The 23,747-nt window shown below is 41.4% G+C and overlaps 1 protein-coding gene across 5 annotated transcripts in view; it reads right to left on the minus strand.

Moving 5' to 3' along the window:
* akap9 (A kinase (PRKA) anchor protein 9) overlaps positions 1-23,747 on the minus strand; it is a 66,472-nt gene that overhangs the window by 5,225 nt on the left and 37,500 nt on the right. For 3 of the 5 annotated variants that reach the window (XM_084378836.1, XM_084378834.1, XM_084378833.1), the window contains 20 exons: positions 20,110-20,272; positions 17,068-17,162; positions 16,515-16,632; positions 15,546-15,584; positions 14,434-14,666; positions 13,214-13,333; positions 8,985-9,161; positions 8,377-8,481; positions 7,004-7,156; positions 6,367-6,453; positions 4,958-5,956; positions 4,429-4,566; positions 4,274-4,318; positions 4,046-4,186; positions 3,686-3,730; positions 2,619-3,455; positions 1,693-1,750; positions 1,144-1,265; positions 734-922; positions 476-631 (listed from right to left, as the gene is read on the minus strand). In XM_084378836.1, the coding sequence (XP_084234962.1) occupies positions 476-631; positions 734-922; positions 1,144-1,265; positions 1,693-1,750; positions 2,619-3,455; positions 3,686-3,730; positions 4,046-4,186; positions 4,274-4,318; positions 4,429-4,566; positions 4,958-5,956; positions 6,367-6,453; positions 7,004-7,156; positions 8,377-8,481; positions 8,985-9,161; positions 13,214-13,333; positions 14,434-14,666; positions 15,546-15,584; positions 16,515-16,632; positions 17,068-17,162; positions 20,110-20,272 (4,020 nt within the window). The remainder of the gene's footprint in view (positions 1-475; positions 632-733; positions 923-1,143; positions 1,266-1,692; positions 1,751-2,618; positions 3,456-3,685; positions 3,731-4,045; positions 4,187-4,273; positions 4,319-4,428; positions 4,567-4,957; positions 5,957-6,366; positions 6,454-7,003; positions 7,157-8,376; positions 8,482-8,984; positions 9,162-13,213; positions 13,334-14,433; positions 14,667-15,545; positions 15,585-16,514; positions 16,633-17,067; positions 17,163-20,109; positions 20,273-23,747) is intronic. The other 2 variants (XM_084378835.1, XM_084378837.1) reach the window with 2 other exon arrangements.

Here is a 23,747-nt window from a genome sequence, read left to right on the forward strand (position 1 = left end):
GGATCACAAACACAACATCTGGTTACTGACATGATAATCAAAGGAGAGGAAAGACAAGAGAAGGTTGTTTCTGTCCAGCAATGTACAGTTTTTTGTCATTTTTTTTGCAAAAGCCAGACATTGAAATTATGTCGTCATCAATTACTGAATAGTGTTAGTAACAGGACTTAAAAACATGAAATAATAAAGATCACGTAGATCACACTTTTCACCTGCTCATGTTTATGTGTGGTGCAAACTGCTGCAGTGAAAATATATATGAAGAAGAAAAAGCTTCAAGTGAAGGGAGACATTGGAATATTTTACCTAAAGCTTACTTTTACTTTTTTTGTTGTTTTTCTCCCTAATAAATGCTGTAGTGTCTGTTTGTGCCTGTGCTGGATTGTAACAATCATAATAAATAATGATCATATTTTCAGAATAAACAATATATATTAGCAACTGTACATGTAAAATATCAGTTGTTATTTCTGACCTGTTCAGACAGTCTTTGCTCCAGCTGATTGAGGTGGATGACGGCATCACTGGTGTCCAGCAGATCCAACTGGCTGTAGAGGGCGCTCTTCAGCACACTACGCTCCCTCATGAACACCTGCCGCACTGCATCCAGCAGCTCGGCACGCCAGTCCGTCTGCAGCAAATCACAGACACAGATTAGGACACAAGCACACTTACAGGTAAAGACTTCTCCATCGGACAAAAGTGTTTTGTGGAGACTTCTCTTCCCCTCTACCTGTGTTTCTCTGTGTGTCTGCATCTGGGTGATCAGGCCTTTGAGAGACTCCACAGTTGCCAGTAGGGCGTCTCTTTCCTTCACCCACCCTGGGATGTTGAACTGGCTGCTTGGCTCGCCTTCAGAGATAGGGAGCTCGGACAGAGAGAGCACCTGCATGCCCTCCTGGTGCACCTCACGCAGCAACGTCTGAACACGCAAACACCACACAGAAAGATTATGGTCACCTCACTCAGCTCGAACAGTCAATAACTTAAAAACATTGTGTCTTAACATGTTTTAATGCAGCCTTTAAGACCAGGAAATACTGTGTTATTGTGCATTTCAACTTTTTCTTCACTACAAATAATTCTGTGTTATCCAATACTGTTGAGTTGTAGGACAATGTTTATAATAAGTGGAGGTTGTACCTTGATGCGGTCAGGCAGTGGATCATCAGTCTCTCTCCTGGCGCCCTCTGGAGTCGTCCTGAACTCCTGCTGCAGGCTAGGGAGGTCAAATCCAGTCCGCTGGCTGTAGTCTGAGCTGCTGTCTGCAAGAGGACAAATACAAATGTATTGAGGTGTACCTCAAGGATAGGTTTGATTTTTTAACTTTGTCTTGATACAAAACCGAAGTGCCCGTATGCATGTGGGTCTCGGTTGCTGTAACAATTATTACCATTCGGAATAGAAATGTGTTAAATTACACTAGCTGGCATCAAAAACTATTTCAAGCGTTGTAAAGAGTTATTATGTGTAGAGCAATAAAACAAAAACCTGAGCTCTGTTGTATAAAGTAATGGCAGAGACACACTCAGGGAGAAATAAGAATAGCTGAGCAGACTCCTCTCTCAGGACTGTGTTGTTTATAGCACTCGGGTTATTTCTGTAAATTGTTTATTCTAGCAAAACCTGAAAACACATGAATACTGCTGGAGAAAACAACACACTGTATTGTGTGATTGTGCTGTATCTTACCACTTGTGTAGCCATCTTTGAACTGCGATGTTGGACGGTCTTGTCGTGATGAAGGGGCCTAGGAAAGATTAAACATGATTCAGATCGGTCAGATCAGAGATTTACTGTATCAATCAGTATGAAACTCTTTAAATCACTGAGCTACTGTACATTTCATTCATATGCTGAGAGCTAAAACAACTAAACGATTAGTCGTTTGACAGAATTAATTACAATAAATTGGTATCTCCTGGTTTTAGCTTCTCAAATGTGTGAATTTTATACTTTCCTCAATTGTCTACCGTTGCTTATTGAATATCTTTGCATTGTTGTCGTCTTGTTTTTGTAAATATGACATTTTTAAGATTAAATATAGATCACAGCAGAAGATTGAGAGTAATGTTTTGCAACGTCTCTCAAAACAAAACTGACTCACTGGATGAATCACAAACGTGGGATGTAACTACAGTCATGGCATTTACAATAAAACATCTTCCTTCTACTCTCAAGCTTAAAGTAATGCAGAACAAACATATTCATCACATATTCTGTATGTAGAGACAAAATAAAGTATTTTCAAAGTAGAAAGCATGTCGACTAAATGATGTTCGAGTGTGCTGCGGATGCACGCTATTCTCCCGCAATGCAACGCACAAAGGAAAGGAAAATTAAGGTTGCTAGTCAAACAGCTCTAGAACATCTTGGAAGAAACAAATGAGTAACTATTAAATCTTTGGCAAACATTTGTTTGGTGTATCTTTTCCGGAGTTTAACTAGCAGAAGCTTTACATGGTCGCAGTTTGATTGAGCATCCCGTTTATTTTATCAGTTCCTGTTAGTATAAAATCATATGTTGACATTTTTGGATACTAACTGCTAAAACAGAACACTAAGACAGTTAGTATGTCGGATGGATTTGGGATACAGTTATTGTTTCCTGGCCTCACCTCTGTAGAGCGCAGCTTGTCAATGACAGCCTTGAGAGCCTTACACTCGTCCTCCAGAGCCTGCGTGTCCCTGCGAAGGCTCTCGCTCTCCGAAATATGCCGAGCCTCCATGTCCAGGATCTCTGCTGCATGGAGCTCCTGCATCTGTACAATCTTATCCTGGAACTCCCCGATCACCTCCTCCACCTCGTCTTTCGTAGGAGACTTGCTCTCTGGGGCGAGGTCAGACATTTGGAGGGGTTCGGTCTGCGTGAACGAGTGCGTCACAGCCGTGTGTTGCTGCTCGGAGCTGCTGTTCAGTCGAGCACTGTGAGATTTGTTGGAGGACTGGCTAGAAGGAGCAGAGTTTTTCCTAGAGAGAGATGTTTTATCTTTGGCACTGCTTCCCTTGCCAGGCGGCTGTTTCCCTCCTTTCCTTTTAGGCTGGGTGGAGGAGGAGGAAGCGGAGGAGAGAAGCTGAGGAGACGGAGAGGGAGACGGGGAGGGAGACGGAGAGGGAGGACTAGAATCAGCTGGCTTCATCAAGGCTGTTCTAACCTCCTGGAGCTCCTCTTTGAGCTTAGAAATGGAGAGCTCACGGACACGAAGTTCCTCCTGCAGCTTCTCATTGTGCTGCCTGTAGCTGTTGAGTTCTTCTTTGGTGGTGTCCACATACTGTCTCACCTCCTGGAGCTCCCCTTTGAGTTTAGAAATGGAGACTTCACGGACTTGGAGGTCCTCCTGAAGTTTCTCATTATGCTGCCTGAAGCTGTCGAGTTCGTCTTTGGTGGAAGCCGCTTCGCTCCTGACCTCCTGGAGAAGCTCCGCCATGTTGGCTCTCTCTTCTTCTTTTTTCACCTTGAGGATGAATGAGCAGGTGGTCAAATACTGTATGTACAGATGGGTATCATAAAAGAATATGACATTTTATAAAAACTAGGGTTTTTCCGTGACCAGTACTAGTACCCAAAATGCTTCAAACTCTACCTAAAATGGATCAGGTATCACCACCGGCCCAAGCCAAATCGTAATACAAATACACTGATAACACGGTACATGAGATTTAAATTCAAGCAAAAATGACTTACCTCAAAAAGCTCAGCTTTAAGGTGAGCAATTGTCATCTCCCGCTCCTTCAAAAACATAATTGCATGTGTAAAAATGTTGTAAATATACTTTTTTTTACTTTCTGGCAAAGAGTTAGATGAAAGAATTGTAAAAACGTCAAATTGTGGCAAATATCTAATAAGTGTATTTCCCAAAATGTTCAACTATTCCTTAAATATCAATTACATGAGCTCAAATCTAACTGAACTGTTAAATGACAAATTTATGACAGAAAAAGGTAGAAAACATGAAGAAGTGAGGACTGAGGTTTCTACAGATGAATTTCACTGGACTCAGCACACAAGACAGAATGTGCTTGTAAAGCTTTTTAATGTCTGTACCTGCAGTAGCTCTTGTAGCTTCTCCAAGCTCTCCCTGCAGCTGTTCAGCTCCTCTTTGGTGGCAGCTGCTTCATTTCGAACCTCCATTAATTCATCTTGAAGCTCGGACACCTTCGTCTGCTCACTGCCTCCAGATGACATCTAATGTGACAAAGTTACAATTTTAGACAAGAAAAAATGCATTGTATAGAAAATGTAAACTGTGTATGATCAAACTCTGGTTCCTACGTTTTGAAGTTGGTCCTGTAGTTTCTGTATTGAAACCGTTTTTTCCTAGAAAGAAGAGCACGTGTCAGTCTCACCAGACATTAGAAATACTTTCATTAGAAGAGTGTAACATACTTCTAAGTAAGAAAGTAAGTAACACAGAGGCAGCCACATACTTGGAGCTCCTCCTGGAGTCTGCTGCAGCTCTCCTTGTAGCTGTCCAGCTGCTCTTTGGTGGCCGAGGCCTCCTCTCTGACCTCCTGCAACTCCTGAAGAACGTCTGACACAGCCGGCTTGTTGTCAGCAGAGGACACCTGATAAAAAACAGTCAAACGATGCAATACTTTATCAACCATTTGTATTAAGCAATTGTTCACCACCTTTTATCGAGGCATCGAGTCATTATTATATATTCTGCTAAATAATACACTAATGTAACTGAATAGGAGGTCTCTTTTCACTCTTAACAGGAATAGTTTGATGTTTTTGTAAAATGAGAAGATCAATACCATTCTCATGTCTGTACAGTGAACATGAAGGAACAGAGGTTCTGTCTGAAGGTAACAAAATCCACCTACCAGCATCTTTAAAGCTCACTAATTAAAATGTGTTATTGTTTGTGTTATCCATAATCAAATTCAAACAACATCAAATATGACAAATTTTGTTCTCGACTACTCCTTCACTTATTGGCCAATCTCTTACCCCCACAGCTGGCAATGTCTTCTGATGTGTCCTGGCCTTCATCTGACTGAGCAGATCCATGAGCACAGACAGCCTCCGCTCGTACTCCATCACCTCCTCCTCAGAACTGGACAGCAGCTGCTTCTGAAGCTCCTGGTCTTTCTGCATCCCGCTGAGTCCCACCTCCAGCTCCCGAAGCCTCTGGGTCAGATGGACTACCTTCCCTGTGGGAGCTTGTCTCGCTTGACCAATCCCACTGAAGTCCATTTTGGGAATACCAAAGTCGCCAAAGTCATACACGTGTGGCTCAGCAGGCCTTTGCTGCTCCCGCTGGTTTTCTTTGGATCCTTGTGACTGCTGTTGCTGGAAGGCCTCCAGTGTGGCCTGGCTGACGAGCACCGCAGCTACTTTCTCTGTCAGGTTTTTCTCCAGATCAGAGACCTTCTGTTGGAGACCCTCTGCATTGCTTTGTGTTTGCTCAAGAAGAAGGCGACAGCGTCTTAACTCAGAGTCCTTTTCATCGACCACATCCTCGAGCTCCCGGATGCGGAGGTCCAGCTCTTCCACTCTGGATGTTGCACTCTGCTCTAAAGCTTGTACCTGGGCTTGCATGACCACCAGGCCTGCAGTTTTCTCTCTGAGAGCTTCTTCAAGTACTGCCTCCGAGCTCTCCACGTTTTCTGTCTCAGCTAAAGCTTCTGCGCTCTCTTTCAAGCGGAGATACGTCTCCAGCAGCTTACTGTGCTCTGTTTTGAGCATGTCGATCTCTTTGGTAGCCTGGTCCATTCTCTGCTTCATTTCGTCATATTCCTCTTGGCTCTGCTCAGCCTTGGTGTCCTCGTCTTCCTCTGTCAGCTGCTTCTGCTCGATATTGCTCAGTTCCTGCTGAAGCTTGTCTATGACTGCATTCAGTTGGTCAAGCTCCTCCTCGTTATTCCTCTTCAGGCGATCTTGCTCGCTCCGTAGACACTCCACCTGGGACTCCAGGTCTTTAATCAGCTCATCCCTGTTGTCAATTTCCTATAAAGAAACATAAAGACATTATTAAACCATACACCTATCATATTTGAGAAGCTATCCTACTATTCGTATAAACATCTGAGTCCCTGTTGTGCTTAGAAAGATTCTTTGGACTCAAGACAAGTTTTTCTGTTTAAAATGTTTGATGATTGTAAAAACTCTTTAGAGACTCAGAGGTTTAACGAGCCACCTCAAATGAGCAAATGATCACCTCACAAAAGACGATGTTGCTGTGAAATTACTTACCGAGACAAAACAAGCAAAAACAACCCAACAAAAACAAAAATATGGAGCCAATGAAAATAAAAGTGTGATTGAAACCAGAAAACACACACAGTGATACACTACCACGTAGCTATGCGTATTCGAAATAGACTTTTGTTCTATTTCGTATACGCATATTGCGTTACCTTGTTATCAGAGGCTGTTTCCATGTGTTGGAGCTTAGTGATCTGTTCATTAAGAAGTGCTATTTCCCTGTCCTTCTTCTCCATCACCTTCAAGAGTCAGAGATTATAATGTGATGGCTATTAATAAACAGGTAACGCGGAAGTCCACTCAGAGTCAGCCATGTGGCGGACCGCTGAAAGTACACTGATTGAGTCAAAGAGGAAATGTGCCGGCAGTGGCAGAATGATGGTAAAAAAAACCTAAAAATGTGCAAACTAAAATTAGCAACAAAGAGAAAATATCTTCAAAAAAAAGAGCAGCAGCAGTGTTTTAGCAGAAATATAAATAATAGTGATATGAGTGTATGAACACTTTTTGCAACTGATGGGAGCAGTTCTTGGTTTTGTGACTACTCCTTTTGTTGTATTTTAGCAGTTAAAGTACAAACTTATCTAGCAAAGACACACGTATCACATCAATTACCAGTTTTAAAGTCATCGGCAACCAGCGATTTCTGTTTTTCTCTTTACAGTTCTTTACAGCACTCTTAACAGTTTGTAAGTAGAAAACAAAGATTTATCGTACAATTACTGAGAATATAAGTGTAAAAATACCAGCTTCTGTCTAAAAAAAAAAAGCGATGGCATGGCAGTTTACCTCGAGCATGCTGTCCCTTGTGTCTAGGTATTCCTGCTGGCTGCTGATCTCCTTCTTCTGGATCTCCAGCTGCATTTGGAGCTGCTGCACCTCCTCGCTCTTGTTCTCCAGCTCCTCTCTGAACTGCTCCAGCTGCTCTTCAAGGTTACAGATCTGATGTGACGAGTAAACACGACAGAAACTTCAGAGGAGACACCACAAGACTGTGTAGAATATGCACCACACTGATACGACTGGAAATCTAACACCTCTGACACTGTTTTACTTTAGGCAAAAAATTAAATTCTGTCACTGCAATTTTTGTGAAATCAAATGATACTACAGTACTACAACCCAAACAAAACAGATCTCCAATTTCTTTTTGACATATACTCAATTAAAAACAGTACGAAGACAATTTATTTATCAATTTGTATCACCCTCTTCATGGATTTTTGTAAATATATGCTTATTCAGCATTTGATGCCAGCAACACATTTCAAACAAGACCAGACTAAGGCCTAGGCCTAGCTCTAAAGGCACACGGGGTACTTTTGTAAACTGGGTTTACAAAAAACAACTCTCCATCCAGACGAGCGTTTTAGCTCCATTTTCTCCTGAAAACAATCATCTCATGGCCATTCACGCACACTGGGCACGCGCATGCAGGAAGCTGATTGTAAACTCTGGTCTGTTGCTTAGTTACTGAAAATACTATGAACGAGGCAGGGAAACATGACTGGTCTCCACAGGATCATCTCAAAACATTGTAAGCAGCTGTTGTGTCTCTATTCCATCACTGAATTATCAACGTCCATTTGTATCTTTCTAAATATAGCGTTAAACGATAAAACATCCACTCCGTCACCGCACAAACTCAAATACTACAATATCACAACATATACTCCAGGTTCACATTTGACAATGATGCCCCAAACAACGATAAATGTGTGTGTCTGCGTCATCGTTTTCAAAAATCTCTGTTTCTGTCCGCCCAGATGTAAACACTGAAACGAAAGGTCAGAACAGAGAGGAAAAGTTTTGTTTTGAGAATTATCCATGTGTGGACCTAATAGACTTATTGGTAGTCGTTAACAGGCAAGGATGGAGTGAGGTTCACCACTTTGTGAAACACATGATAACTTCATAAACCTTTGGTAAAAACAAGCTTGGTAGTAAATGATTGCATTCCGTATTTATTTGCGTTTTACACAGCACCCCGACTTTTTTTGGAATCAGGGTTGTCATTGTTTTCCCTCGCAGGACTGAGGCACAGTGACAAACACTGACACAGCGCCTGCACACTGACTCCAAACCACATCAGACAACATTTCATTCCCAGTTGATCTTTGTCACATTAAAAAAAAGACAACTTAGAGCGAGCAGCACGGTACCTCTTTCTCTTTCCTCTCCAGAGCTTCTCTCTCTGTCTGTAACTGAGACTCCAGTGTGGAGTGTCGTGCCTCTGTGATGGATGCATGCTGCTTCTTTTGTTCAACCTGCGACAAACACAACAACACACACACACATGAAAGAAACTATTTCGCACAGCAATTATTTACAACATGCGCACGAAAGGCGTGACGGGGTAAACTCTTGTGATCAAACAGATTTTTCATGCAAGCTACAAAAGAACATTGTCTGGATTAATCATGATGAATCGCCTGCAACTGGAACTGTAAGCGTTTCCTCCACTGCTCTTTTTGTTCACTCACCACAGCCCTCCACGAACACTGGGGGGCAATTTTGACTGTTGCTAACCATAGCTCAGTATCATCACTAACAGCAGATTGCTGAGGCTGCTGAAGTAGACCTACCCACACATTGTTCTCCCTCTCCGTGCATCCCAACCCTCCTCCAGTTCCTCCTCTATCTGTCACCTCATCTGCTTCCCCTCACACACACCCTCAGCCATGCTCCACAGCTATTGTTCTAAACTGCTTTTTCTCGCTCGCCGTCTCTGACATCCTTCACCCCCCCTCCTCCTCCTCCCCTTCCTAACCTTCTCCAGGGACTCAGCGCTGGCCAGCAGGGCCTGCTCCAGCTCGCGGATGCGGCTCTCCAGCTTGTCAATCTCTTCGTCGCGCTCTCCCAACTCACGACGCAGCTGCTCTGAGCTGAGCAGCAGCTCACTGCACCAATCCGCCTTCTCCTTCAGCTGGGAGGTCAGCTGCTCCACCTGGTAGTGAGTGAGAGAGAGAGAAGAGCGGGAGAGAGAAAGAGGGGGGATCGTTTAATGAGATTCGCTACCAGTCACCACTCGCTACAGCATAGCTGGTACATGTACAGCTAGCTGGGAGGTCAGCTGATCCACCTGAGAAAGGAGGGGGCCGAGAGTGAGAAGAGGTGCAGGGACAGAGGGGAGAGAGAGATTTCATTCAGGGCGACACAAACCACAGAGCAGTACATTAACCAGGAGGACCGCTGGCAGGTGACTGATCCATCTGTGAGACGGGAAAACATCAGCAGATCAATGAAGGGGAGGAAGAGGAGGTCACAGGAGGGAGGTTTGTTTGGGATTATCTCAGAACGGGCAATACATTTTATATCTTGATGGTCAAATGCTCCTTCTGCCTGATTAAACAAGAACATGATGTTGATTCATGAAAGACTGGCTGACTTTTAATGTCACAGAAAACTGAGTTTATATTCATAACAAAGTGTCAGGCAGATGAAATACACCCCCTCACAAGCAGCCCTTCATTAAATATTTATGTGACTAGAGACTAGGATGGACTCACTCCATGAGTGCCTCAACACTGAATGGTCTATTTATATTTGTTGTCAGGAAGTCGGTTTAATTTATTACTTCTTACTACTGAACGGATTTCCTCAAAACTTGTATAGGGGATGGGTCTCGTCCCAGGATAGACCCCATTTTTTTCTCACTTTCTTTAACATTGCAAGATATTCAACATTTTCATTAATTTCTCAGAGAATACGACATGGATCTTGCTGAAAAAAAAATCTAGGCATCTAGCCACCTAAATCTAAAACATTTAGGTGGCTGATGTCTGTAACTGAGTACAATTTGATGCAAAATCAAAATCTAGCAGATTTAAATTGGTTTTATTTAATATTGGATTAGGCTTGATTGAATATAAGGGGACTGTTTGACCTTGGTGGAGGTATGCGCTCCACTGAGTGCTATGCTAGTTATTATTATTATTATTATTATTATTATTATGTTAATGCACACACTTAAATTACATATTGACATAATTTGCACTGAAGTATCAAAATGTTGCATTATATAAAAAAAACCAACCATCTGTTGGTCAACTGTTGCGTTAAGTTAAAACTTCTGCTTAAATGACAGAAATTAGTGTTTAGGAAGATCTCTATGGGAACTAAGATACTCAACTGTAGTTTTCTTTTAAATCAGATCTCTTAGTTCTAGACACATGCTTTGTTTGCCTCCCATATGTTGCTTATGTGGCAAATAAACAATGCTATAAGGTTAACATACTTTTTACTTACACAGATTCATCCTGGTGTAGGACTGTACTCTGCACTGCCTCAAAGAAAAATAACAAAAGCCTTTCAAAGTATGCAAAAAGTACGTTTGGTGTAATTGGATTGAAAGATGATCCTCGTGTGGGAGGAAAATGTCATAAAGTTTTCCTCTCACAGATTTTGCTGTTGATCTTCCACTGGGACATTAAAGGAGGAGACAAGCGGAAGGAGCAGAGTGAAAAGGGACAACGTTTGAAGTCGAGTCGCTTCCATACGAAGACATACAGCAGAGAGGGATCAAACAGGAGATAGGATGAGAGAGACTGACAGGCCATTTATCGCTACAGGGTTGGGCGGGATTACTAAAATGCACTAAAACGCTCTCTGGGGAAGACTTGATTCTACATGTAGCTAGAAGCAATACCTTAAAGGTTACTCCATCCACCTGTAATAGCCACAGGAGAGAGAAGGCGGAGGCATAAAGGACCAGAGGATGGAGAGTTGAAGGGCAAGAGGGGGGAAGAAAAAGCACTTAGTGATAGAAATGTGTCAGGAGTCTCTGGAAATCATGAAAATAGTAGGTTATCTTTGGGGGTAAGGCTCAGGGAGAATGATGTGTAAACTACATGATATAAACTTGAAGCAAACTACAGTATACAGCCTCTTAAAACTTCCTGTTCCTTCGTGACGGGGCCCTAATCAGTCCGTGTTGGGTCCATGCTTGGACCTGGAAGAGTCCGTGACTGGAATGAGATCCCCCGCAACGACGTAGTGAACACGCGGCCGAATCGTAACGCCCCTATGCGCCATGTGTGGAAACCAGTTGTGAAGGTTTATCTATCCACCAGGCAGAGCAGTGATGATGGAGGCAGAAGCACACAGAGTATATTTAATGATTATTATGCTACCCTATCATGAGGTAATCAATATTATGCTTCAGCTTTTTGTTTTTCAACAGTACTGCATCAAAGTGAAAGTAATATGGCTGGGGAAATAATGATGTAACAGGAAGGATGTAGCATGAATCCAATCGATCAAAATTTATGTTATTCAACAAACTGGTTAATCTGATCTCTATGCCGCTCTGGTCAGCATAGGCCAACTGAGGATACTTCAGTTACAGAGACAGTAAGAGGACATTATGATACCACTGAGCATTAAATTCATCTCCCCAGACTATAAGTGACTTATCTTGTCAAATGAGGTTTCAGCTTGGGCAAGTGAAATGCACTGAGGGCCCATAAACCAGTTATTTTAACTGTTCGGTGTCTTTATTATAAACAAAAACTTTATTACAAAGCAAATTACTTTCTGTTTTGCAATCGATTCAATCGACTGGCTTGAGGACACAATTAGCGTTTCAAATGTGCTGCATAGGAAGAAAACAGTGTTGATCACAATTACATTTCTCCTTGCCGGGAGTGAACTGGAGGCTGGATGGTGATTAGATGAAAAATGACAGTTGTTGATGAAATCCTTGAGAATGCAAATGGTAAAAACACCACAGACAGCAAATAACAAAATCATATGAGGGCACACATATGAACCGATAACTATCTGCTTATTAGCAGCATTTATTAGTCATTATCAATCACTTTCTAATGTCTTATTCTGCATGACCATATTCTAAAACTACAACACCAATAACTAAGAGTTTCCCTCAGCAACCTCCTGATTACTGCTCATTGATAGGAAGTACGTTTTTGTAACAGAACGCAAAACTACAAGCATTCAGTGTTCATAACGTATTCACTAGTAGAACCTGTGTGGATTAATAAGTATAATGTAATATGAAGTGTTTCCACAACATTTACGGTGAAATAATGAACAGACTGATACTGCTATTTGGTGACACTTTAAAAGGCAGGTTAAGACTTTTCACTATTACCGTGAAAGATGAATATTTTCTGCATATAATGAGATTAAACTGGGCAAATGTGACCATCAAAATTCAGTCATTAATTCAGGAGAGGATCAAAGTGGCTTTCAATAGCTGCTGAAATCAAAAACTACAGGGAAGACAAGCAACCGTATCAGGATCCTATGAGCTTTAAACAACAATAAACAATAAAGATTATGTTCTCTCAGACGTGTCGTGTCTGTAACACAAATATCATAGCAGCAGTTGGGGGCAGTAGGACAAGGTGTAAACAAAACCTGGATCTGTGATAACATAATAAATTACATAAATAACATTAACAAATGGGAATATTTAGCTCATTAGTTCTTAAAACGCTCCACTACATCCATCAGCTAGTTGCTAACTTTCTCATTTTGCTGTTCGGCTAGAAGCAAAGCAGATGAGAGCAGTTAGAGTGAATCAGGACTGTAAAGTTGTGGGCTGTGAAAGCAAAACAATCAGCTGAATTACTAAAACACGCTGTAGAGCTCAGAGGGCGATAATTCTCTGCGGGTTCGTCACTACAATCGACACCTTTCTCTGAGCAACTCAAACCAATCATGATGCTGCACAAGAGCTTAATATTAGTCAATCTTGTGGAGACCTCACTCCCACTGTATTGTGTGTTTGGTGATCATGCAAATAAAACTTCCAGAGGGTCAAAAGGACAAACATTAATCCCACTCTCTTTCTGCGTAACACTCCCACTATTTGGTATCATTTTCCAGGCAACACAAGTAACTCTACCAAGCTCTATTGTTCTGCTGTGCGACTCTCAGCTCAGTGTTTGTAACCACAGCAGTGTTATGTTCAGAAAATAAACATCTCAATGAACGCCAGGTCTTCTGGCAGAGGGCTGAGTTTTCTCCTGTTACCTCTTGGTTTCTTTGCTCAGAGCCAGTCTGCGGCTTCTGTGGGAACTTCAGCTGTTGCTCCAGTTTCTGGATCTCCTGCTGGAAGAAATCTCTCTCGTGTTCTCGGTCCACAGCTTGTTCCTGGAGGCCAAGATAAAGACAGGACGAAGAGAGACAGACACATGAATACAGCAATATAAAAATATCAAATGAGATTTCATTTTCTGACAGGCTTGTCTTAAGGGAAAAGACATCTTAAATTCAATTGTCCTTGAATGCTGCACAATGAGTCCATTTGTTTACAAGAAAAGCTGACAGTCTCCACTTATGTAAGAACAATTATTTTCTTCCATTAAAATGTCAGACCTAAATGATCTGAAAAAATATTTACAGGATCACATTAATTCAGTTATGGAGTTTTCAATGCCTTGGTAAAAAAATCATAAACTAAACAGACATGTTGCATGATTGACTGTCAAAATAGAAACCATCTGCAAAATAATTTAATTACATGCTGACAAATGTTAATCAGGATGTGGATATGACATGAGCACATCAACAGAGCAGAGTGGAGGGAATCTGCCCTCAAACCGCAACTAGTAGATCTGGTTGCATGCCACCTCCCGGCCAAGTGGCCCAATTATGGCGATGGGAACACAACTCATTAGAACACGAGCCAAATACGACGTAGAACCACCGGCGCCCACAAATTATGAAATCATTACATGAGCTTTTATACAGGACAAAAATATTGAACACCAGGCCTGCAACTAACTCATAATCCATTATCTGCATCAATAGTTTGGTCTGTAAAATATTGAAAACGTAAATAAAGTTTCCTATGTTTGATGAACATTCTGAAACCCAAAGATATTCAATTAAAAAGCAGCAAGTTTCTCACTTAATCATATGATATTGTTCTGTTCACATTTACATATGCGCTCTTTTATACTTTCTACTTTTACTTATATTTATAAGTCTCTAATTACTTTCTCTATCTGGAGGATAATCTTAACTTGAATATTCGTATTGAAGAGCTGTGATCACATCATTTTTGGCATTTTGGCCTAGAAATGACCCGACCACTTGATGAAAAGATCAACTCATCATTTCATCTGAATGGAAGATCAGCAATTTCATTAAGGATTTAAGGCTGCCCAATATTTTGATATTTCTGTTTGGATTATACAATCTATACAACATGCTAGACAACGTTAGAAGTCATTTTCTTCGTCACTTACATCGAGGAACCTCCTGTTCTTCTCCAGCTGTTTCTCCAGAGCTTGGACCTGCTGTTGGAGGTCTCCGCTCTCCGTCCTCTGAGCGTGCTCCAGCTCGATCACCCTGTTGACCTGCTCCTCCAGCTCGGCCTCCAGCAGCTTCACCTGCTTCAGTAGGTCAGCGTTCTCCTTCTCCGCCTGACGCTGCACCTCCACCTTCTCTTTCATCAGCTTCTCCGTCTCCTCCAGCAGGTCTAAAGAATACAGCGGAGGGAGGAGGAGAGGTTAGGAATCACTTCCTGTCAACTAAAAGTGGTTAAGTTAATTATTGGTTCAGGTTTGATTTCAGGGACAAACAAGATGCAGAGATGAAGCTGAAGAGTCTGAAGTCTGTGAGCCGTGTGATCGGATTGGATGCGAATTTTGCGTTGAAATGTTATATGTTGTGGACACGTTCACAGCTTCAACTGACTAACTTCAGACTCTTCCGACATCTCAGTCGACTCCCCAACACAGAGCCCCGTTACCGAACACGATTCCCCATCATGATGCCTCTTTGCCCTTCCACTGCCACCAGTGAACAACCCACACCGGTTCACCCAGGATCAATCCCCGCAGAATTAGTGCAAAAGTAACAAGGTGAGAGAGTGCAAAATGACAGAACAAACATGTGGACAGCCCAGACAGTGCAATATCCATGCCCAATAAGCATTTACAGGCAAGGGAGAGAGGGAGTTCCTGAACAGCCAATCATCTCGCTCACTCAAAAAAATGCTGCAAGCAACGTAGCAAGAATAATTAAAAAAAAGATGCTTCGATTCAGAGTGTAGATGATTGACAATCAGGAAATAATGATAACATGTAAGTGTCTGAAGATAACTTTCATTTCACCATGCTAAACACTGACTCCAAGACATTAAAAAATGACGAACCAGGACAGAAAAATCAGTCAAAAATGAAAAGCTGAAGCAAAAGGTTAGTGATTGAACTGAGTGAGTTTGTGCAAGCAAGCTCCAAGCTTAGTTGGTGAGTTGCTGGACTGGGGTTAGAGAGATACACTGTCACTCAGCTACAGTAAACAATTATTAGAACATACAGTAGATATGACTGAGCCATGCTCAAAGTGGACACACCTGCTTCAGGTGCTGCAACCATTGCAGCTTCAACTAGGCCTACAGGAGAATAAGAAAGCACAGGAATGTAACATGCTCTTGTTTTTTTGTTGTGAACAGGAAAACTCTTGGAAAAAGAAGAGAAAAGGGTGAAGAAATAGAACTGCAGTGCTTTTCTGACGGTTTCACAGAAGTAAGTTAAGGCTGCAGAAAGGATGCTGTGAAAGGAAAAGGTTTCCGTTTGGTTTGTACCCTTCGATAGAAAATACTCACCATTTTATCAGAGAATGTATTCATGGGATACCTTTTTGATAATACAGGGGTTATAATGCAACATTAGCAGATATAGTAATAATGTTTCTGGAGCACTCCTTGGCAAATACCTTTAAGTCTAACACTTGTGGCACAAGTACTGGTAACAAATATTTAAGAAATGTAGATAAAGAGTTGCCCCATTGTTGTTCCACTCAAAAACATTCTAAAAATAAAAATTTTATTGACTTTTTTAGCCCTTGGTCTGAATTCCTGCAGCCGAATGATGGCTCATACATTTTTTTATGTCATTTTCAAAACACAGACACAAACACAGGAACACAAGAACTACAAAAGAAATCAATATGAGGTCTCTGCACCTTTGAATTAGAGCTGTAACCCTTTCGCAGAAACCAGTATAAGGCAGATCTAGATGTTGTATAATATCAATGTAACAACTGCTGTATGACATACTCTGGGTTAATAATTCACACCAAATCTACCTGTGCTGTGTAATTCCAGGAGCAATTTATGTTTTAGTTTAGGTGAGTGGCCTTCAAACACAACCATGCCAAACAAACTTGATAAAAGATGACTTAATACTCGGTAAATGCAGAGTAAATCAATTTCCTAAAATGTTCCTTTTAACAGTAAGGACGATAACTTCCTGTAAGGAGGCTTTTAAAAACCTATGTATATTCATTTCCTTCTCTGGTGAGGGAATTCTGGGATACGTACGAAGTTCGCGTGGCCCGGCGTTTTCCTTCATGGCGTCTTGTTGCCGTGACAGCAGCTCCCGCTCCTCCTGCATCTGAAGCCTCTCCTGCTCCAACTCGTGCAGCCGGCTACCTGTCACCTGCATGAAGACACGGCACTCAGTAACAAATATAGTACATTGTCACTTAAAAGAAAAGGTGATTTTCTAAATGTTCCTTATTTTGACTTTGATAGACGATACTTATTGTTGGGTTTGATCTTTAAATGTGATTTGTTGACAATGAGAAAAACACAGAATATTACCAGACTTATCTGTTAAGCGCTATAGGCTGGATGTATATATATATATATATATATATATATATATATATATATATATATATATGAATATGACACTTTTGAGAATCAAAACTGACTAATTTCTCATATTTTTTAGGTTTTTACCTCAGGTAACTTACACATGAGTCCCTACTGAACTGCACCAGAGGCAAAAGTCAGGAATCGGCCTTAAAACATTAAGTCATTAAGTCGCAGGTCATTATTTTCCCTCCTCTCTGCAGCTGGAATGCCTCACCTGCAGCTCTTGCTCGAGGCTCAGCTGGAGCTCATCCTTCTGACGCAACTGCTCCTCCAGCGCAGCCCGTTCACCCGTGTAGCCGTCAATCAAACCTGAATGTGGACAAAGCAAAACAAGGACAATTATCAAGAGCACCGAAATACACATTTTCTCTTAGTGTTTGTGTTTTTCTTACCCTCCTGTTCTTGCAATCAGTCAACAGAAGAATTAAAATTGAATTAATTTGAGCTTTGATTCGAGCTTCAGTCACATGCAAACACGCGGCAGCCTTACAGATGAGCGAGCATTTAACGGCGGGATACAATATCCAAGGTTACCGACAACACGAAAGCGAACACAACATATATAGATACACGGAGGGGCACACAAAGACGCATACAAATGCAGAAGCGGACACCAGTGAGCATGTCTGACCCATTTTGCTTGACATGAAGTACAAGAACTGAGCTGTAAACACAATGAAATGCTCCATCATTACTGTACAGCTCCATCACAGGTCAGCAAGCATGAAGCACACGGAGGGTATTAAGTTCGTAGTTACAGGAGAGGAGGAATGCAAACACCAACAGACTGGTGAGAAACCATTAATTCGATGGTATTGTAGCTGATTTTTATTAAATTGATACATCTTGTGACCTGGTTCTTGTTTGTAGCTCATGTTTGTTACATAAGAGAGGCAGAAGGTAAATGTCACCTGTCCTGTCAGGAGATAACTATTATTATAGACGCCTAAGCAGTAACCTAAGCTGTGTGTACACTTTGCCTAAGGAGGGATCCAACACGACACACAGTTATCAGTTGCACATGATCACTGGCTAGAAAAACACTGCCCACTAACTACACAGAGCTCTCTTGGAAAGGAACAAAGGCAGACTTTTCATCCTGTTTAATGTTTTCATTGACATGTAATACATCAATCAGTGAAAAAGATCTGTCCTCCAGGTTCAGCCAGTCTACTGTGTTCATTCAAAACCAGTTTGAAAAGGCCGCACCCTGAGCTTTTACCTGCATGCATCATTTACACAATGGGAAGAGAATTATCTGTCTGTCACTTCTGTGGCTTTTGAACAAGAAAATGTACACGAGACATTGTATTAGCAGGAATTAAACACTCCTTAAAGTTAATGAAGAAAGCATGCCACAAAGACACAGCTGTTCTGTGACTCATTTACATCAAATGACTGGGCTGACAGCTACGAGTATTTGCTTTTAGGACTGCAACAATCAGTCTATTAACCAGTAAGTCGTTCGAAAGAAAACTAATTTGCAAGTATTATAATAAGTGACTAATTGTTTCGGTCACTTTTCAAACTAAAAACCTCTAGTGTTACCTTCTAAAATGTGAGGATTTGATTAGAATTAAAAAATATCTTTATTGTCATTGTTTAAGTGCAATGAATTTAAGCATGCAGCTTCTGCACTCAGTGCTATAAAATACAATAAATAGATTAGAAAAGAACAAAAACTAAGATAAAATAGTAAATAGGTATTGAACATTAAAAACAAGGTCCGGCAGTAGTGAAGGCGTTTTCGGACTAAACACCTTTGAGGGCTTTTTTTTCCCTGACGGTATTTGCATTGCAATAGGAACTCCCTGAAGTGATGGCAACTTAACTTTTGGGCGACATACAACAACAAACTAAGGTCACTGCTGTACTGCTCCACTCTTCTGTCTAGGATGTGGTGATAATGCACCATGAATCTACTTGCCAACCACCGTTAAATCTGTGTTTTCTGCAATCCTTTTCATGAAAAGTTGTTGTTTGTGTTGACTGCTCTTTGAAGTTAGAACCAAATTAGTTCTAACATCTACGCTTGTTCACAGCTCCTGCGGTGCAGATAGAATAAAAGGCTGGGTCCAAAAACTAATTTTGAGAGTTCGGATGTGTTATGCGCTGGGGAGTAGTTGTGTAGTCTTCATGAAAACACTGTGTTGATGGAATTCACGTACTAATCTCTGAAAGCTGAAATTTAAATTGCCTTCCTTTACAAAAAAAATATATTTTTCATTCGGACTGTTTTGGCAAAAACAAGCTAATTAAAAACTTCATTGTGGGCTCTGAGAAGCTGTGCATGCCCTTTTTGTCACAATGTTTTTACAAAGTGAATGATTAATCAAGGAAACAAATCAGCAGATTAATCAATAATAAAATTAATTGTTAATTGCAGCCCTGTTCTCTACAGTATTGCTATTTTTACTTTCTTCAGCTTGCCACATGATCTCCCTCTTTGATATTTGTCCTTTAAAACTATAAAGCATTTTATGACAGCAAATATTTGCTATTCCTCAGCACAGGAATACGAAAAACAAACAATATAACAGGATACTATCGAAGTAAAAGATAATAAAAGATTAGAAAAAGCTATAAACTCACCATTGCTCAGTGCGTACACAAAGCCAGACACAAAGACAAGACTGTACTGTACATTTGCCAATTTGTGACCTAGAATCAGCTCAGTCGACTGAGTTTGGTGTGTGAGAGAGGATGTGGTTGCAACAGTTGACCCTCGAGGACCAGCTGTCTCTGACATGGCTGGGACAAAGAGTAAACTGCATCCACAACAAGATCTGACACAGCACTGAAACTGTTGTCAAAAACTGCTCACTGATGAATTGAGTTTAATAGATTTTAATTAGTTCTCTTACAAGTACCTTTAACTCCAGATACTCAAATACTCATAATTTAGCTGTCAACACAAAGCAGAGACAGGCTGACAAACAGGAATTACCATTTGTCGATTTCTCACCACAGATGGCCTCACTCTCCTTAACTCTCCCTTTCTAACAGCTGATCCCATCACTCCCTGTAACACCCCCCTCCCCCCAGACACATGCACACATGTATTTTCACTTCAGTGCCGTATGCTCTGTGTTTTCTGTAATCACTCTGACATACAGACACACATTGTCACACCATAATTAAAGTACAAACTAACCTACATTTGAATCATACCAAGGCACGTGTCCTGATTCCTCAAATTCAATCAATACAAACAGTTTTTTCGTGTTAAAAAAACAGGCTATCCAGAAGAACTCACCCTCAGCCCGGTGGAGCTCCAGAGCCAGCTGCTCGCGTGCCCGGGCCTCCTCCGACAACCTCTCCTGCAGCTCCTCCTGCTTCTGCAGCAGCTCGTTCATCTCCTGGTTGTGCCGGAAGGACTCCCGCATCAGCTCAGTCTGGGTCATCCGGGCATGTTCAAGCTGAGGGGGGAAAGAGGAAAGAGGTCGTAACAGACAGGCAGAAGAGTTCAGAAGGAAGAGACAATTTCACAAAATCAAAGATCTTGTTTTCTGCATATATAAAGTTTAGTCTTGTGTTATTCATCACAGTGGACCACAGTTCACTGCTTTCAATGTCCATCTGATTATATCCTTTTTAATGACTAAATATTGATTGCAAACAAGTCTTACAGCCCATTTTGTCTGGTGAATATAGGAGGTTTATTTGTTTAATACCTGCATGATTTACTTAAAATATGTAATAACACTAATTGATTTATCGCTTGGCTTTCCAGCTGCAGATCTTTTAAGATATTTTCTACATACTTACAAAAGGCTTCAGTTGTCACTTTTATGACTGTACTCCTATTGAAGACGGTTTGACAGCACAGTTCATAATCTCTGTGCATAATATGCAAAAGACAGACTTCAACCTAAGTGCATTGGAATTATATTAAAAGGGAAACTTGTACACAAATCAATAATAAAATGAGGTTACGTGCAGACGGATAATTTTAATAATATCACATCTGCATTCCTGGTCAGGTGACAGAAGGCATTATATCTTTGTGGAACAAGTATGAAATAATCATTATGCATTAACCGTTCAGCACGCTCACAATCACCTCACAGTTACTTCCCACATATTTCCATATCTCCCTGAGCAAAGGTCTTATTGTAAAATGATGGGAGTCAGGAAGTGGTAACGTGACTCTGCCAATCGTATAATCTTTCACCTACTGTTTCAAAAAAAAAAGCGCAGATACTGTAGACCGCCTGTGGTTGAACATGGAATGAAGTTTGACTTGGAGTACATCTGCATGTACAGACCTGAACTACTTAAAAACAGGCTGTGAAAATGTCCTTATACAATATTAATCAGCACAGTTCTCTCCAGGCAATGTACAGACCCAATCATTCTGTATAATTTAAAGACTGTCAGACACAGTGAGTCAACCAGGTGTAAACTTACTGTATATGGAGGAGTGGGCAGGGAGATTTTGGAGATAACCTTAAGAAGGTGACCATTAGTCCTGTGATTGATATGCGATATTTGTGTCTGCACCACCACAGCGTTTTTCTCGGTCAAGGTGCCGCAAATTGGGAAAGGTCGGGGAAGGGGTACCCGAGATTCAACCTCGTACACATCCTGGTCTGCCCCCTCCACCCAGGCCGTGCTCTGCATGCTGGAGTTCCAGTACGAGCGGTAGGAATCCATGATGAAGGGAGAACTTGTTATGTAGGAGGTGCTTTTCTTGACGCATCAAACCAGGTCTCCATTTGCCATGATCCGTCAGGCTGAGCCGTGGAAATGAGAGTCAAGTCCAGTGGGGGATGAAGCAGTGTTGTGGATGGCTCCAAGCAACAGTTTCTATGCGTTTGCCGCACACAGAAGAAGAGTAAACAAGATCTGAGGAGGGTGACATTCACGTCATCTCAATCACATTCTGCCCAGTGAGGTAGAACAAGTCCAGGTAAGTATTGTGAGAGAAAATCATCTGTCAAAGTCGCGCCAAAAAAGTGTCATCCTCGGCAGCAGGTTGAAGTCACAGCTTGGTCCAGCATTCCTGAACATGTCCACAGGAGGTATGTAAACACAGAGGCAAGCATTTCTTCTCTTCTTGTCCTCTCTGAAGATCAACCCAGTCTCTCTCTGTTCTCTCTGACCTGCTTTGCTCACAGGAAAACCATATCATGCCGCTCAGTGAAGCTCACACCCCCACGTCAGCTTCGGGCTTGCTCTCCTCTCTCTCTCTCTCTCTCTGCTCTCTCTCTTTCCCTCTCTCTCTCTGGAGATTCATTAACAATACTACGCGGCCGTAGCAACCCCGACCCGCAGGGAAGCCTCCCAGGGGCCCCTTTTAATTGTTTAGTCCAAGCGGCAGACAGGCGAGGGTTAAATGACAGCGCTTAGATGTTTCGCTCTTTCCTTTTTACTTCCTTCTTGGACTGCTGTCATTCCCTCTCCACGCATGCTCCCATGATCGCACCACAATGTTACTCACTGTAGCCGGTGCTCTCTCCTGTCAGATGAGGTCTACTCACCCTACGCAGGCTACTGTCACTGATACGCTCACTTTAGCTCTGTCTACGCAAAAATAAGATTAAATCCCAGACTTCCAGGGCAGAGGCATGGATCTTCTTCCACTTCCTACACTGATCGCTCACAGCAGGATACTGTTCAGCAAAAGTGGGAGGAGAGCAGGTGTGGCTCCGATCTTTAGAGCCACTGGGACAGGTAGGCTTGCAAATAGATCACCACACGCACAAATAACCCACAGACAACACCCGCCCTTCCAGCAAAAAGTTGTCAAACTGGCTTCCCTCCCTATGTAACAGCAGAAAAAAACAATTAAGGCATCCTGACGTGCCGCCTCTTGGTCCCACCTACTGTCATACTGACTGCACACGAACAATTTCCACGTCTCACCGGCTCATAATGGGAGTGAGCAATGAGTGAGCAAACACCTTCCACGGGCAAATTATTTACAGCAGCAGCACAACAAAGACACTTAACATTCCTGACCGGCTCGTTACATCAATCTCCGTTCACGACGACCGATTCACAGGCAAGACATGGTGATCCAGCACCGCGCACAGACAAGATTAATGTAGATCAGATCAATAGGCGCAGGAAAATCATTGAACAAACCATTAGAGGGTTTGTTGATTACACGTTTATTGTGCTGTTAAATGTGTGTACTTGGATGAGATGTAAACTGTGTAACAAGTAATCTGCTTGTAAAACAAATAGAGTGGGTCTCATTTAATTTAATCTAAAACAGCATTTTCCACTTATTTTGAACCTTTGGACAATAATCAGAGCCTTCTTATTACAAGACTGAATCGACTTATTTCATGTCAGGTTTAATTATCTTGCTGCAAGTTAGATTATCTGTCCATGCAGCAAGATAGTTTAAGTAGCATTAGGTCATTTTCTTCTCAGATTCAGTGTTTATTTCTTGTATTTTGATTGATGGTCAACATCAACTCGAGCTTTGAGTAACATGCATGCAAATGTTTTGCCTTAAAGATGTTGGTAGACTTCTGGTAAACATAAAAAGGCAGCAAAACATCCTTTCATTTTTTGGAAAAGCTAAAAATATAAAAGTTCAAAATGCTGTTGAAAATAACGATAAGTTAAAATCAGTTTTAACTGACTAATGTCTGTAAACTTGCCACTGTTGCAACAGTGCTTACTATTATTTATATATTCAATTTTTTAGTATTTCATTGACTAATTCATTATTTATTTGGTCTATCAAATGCCAGAAAAAAGTGTAAAATGTTTTAATGGAGGATGTAGTTACTTGTTTTGGCCAACAAATAGTCTACAACCTACTATAACAGAAGACAAAGAAAACCAACAAATATTTAATTCGTTTATCAAGATGAAACTGGTGAATTTTATGGCATTTTCGCCCCTCACAATCATTTTTTAGACCACTGATTGATT

The sequence above is a fragment of the Pagrus pagrus genome (assembly GCF_965226575.1).
Source record: "Pagrus pagrus genome assembly, chromosome: 17".
NCBI lineage: Eukaryota > Metazoa > Chordata > Actinopteri > Spariformes > Sparidae > Pagrus > Pagrus pagrus.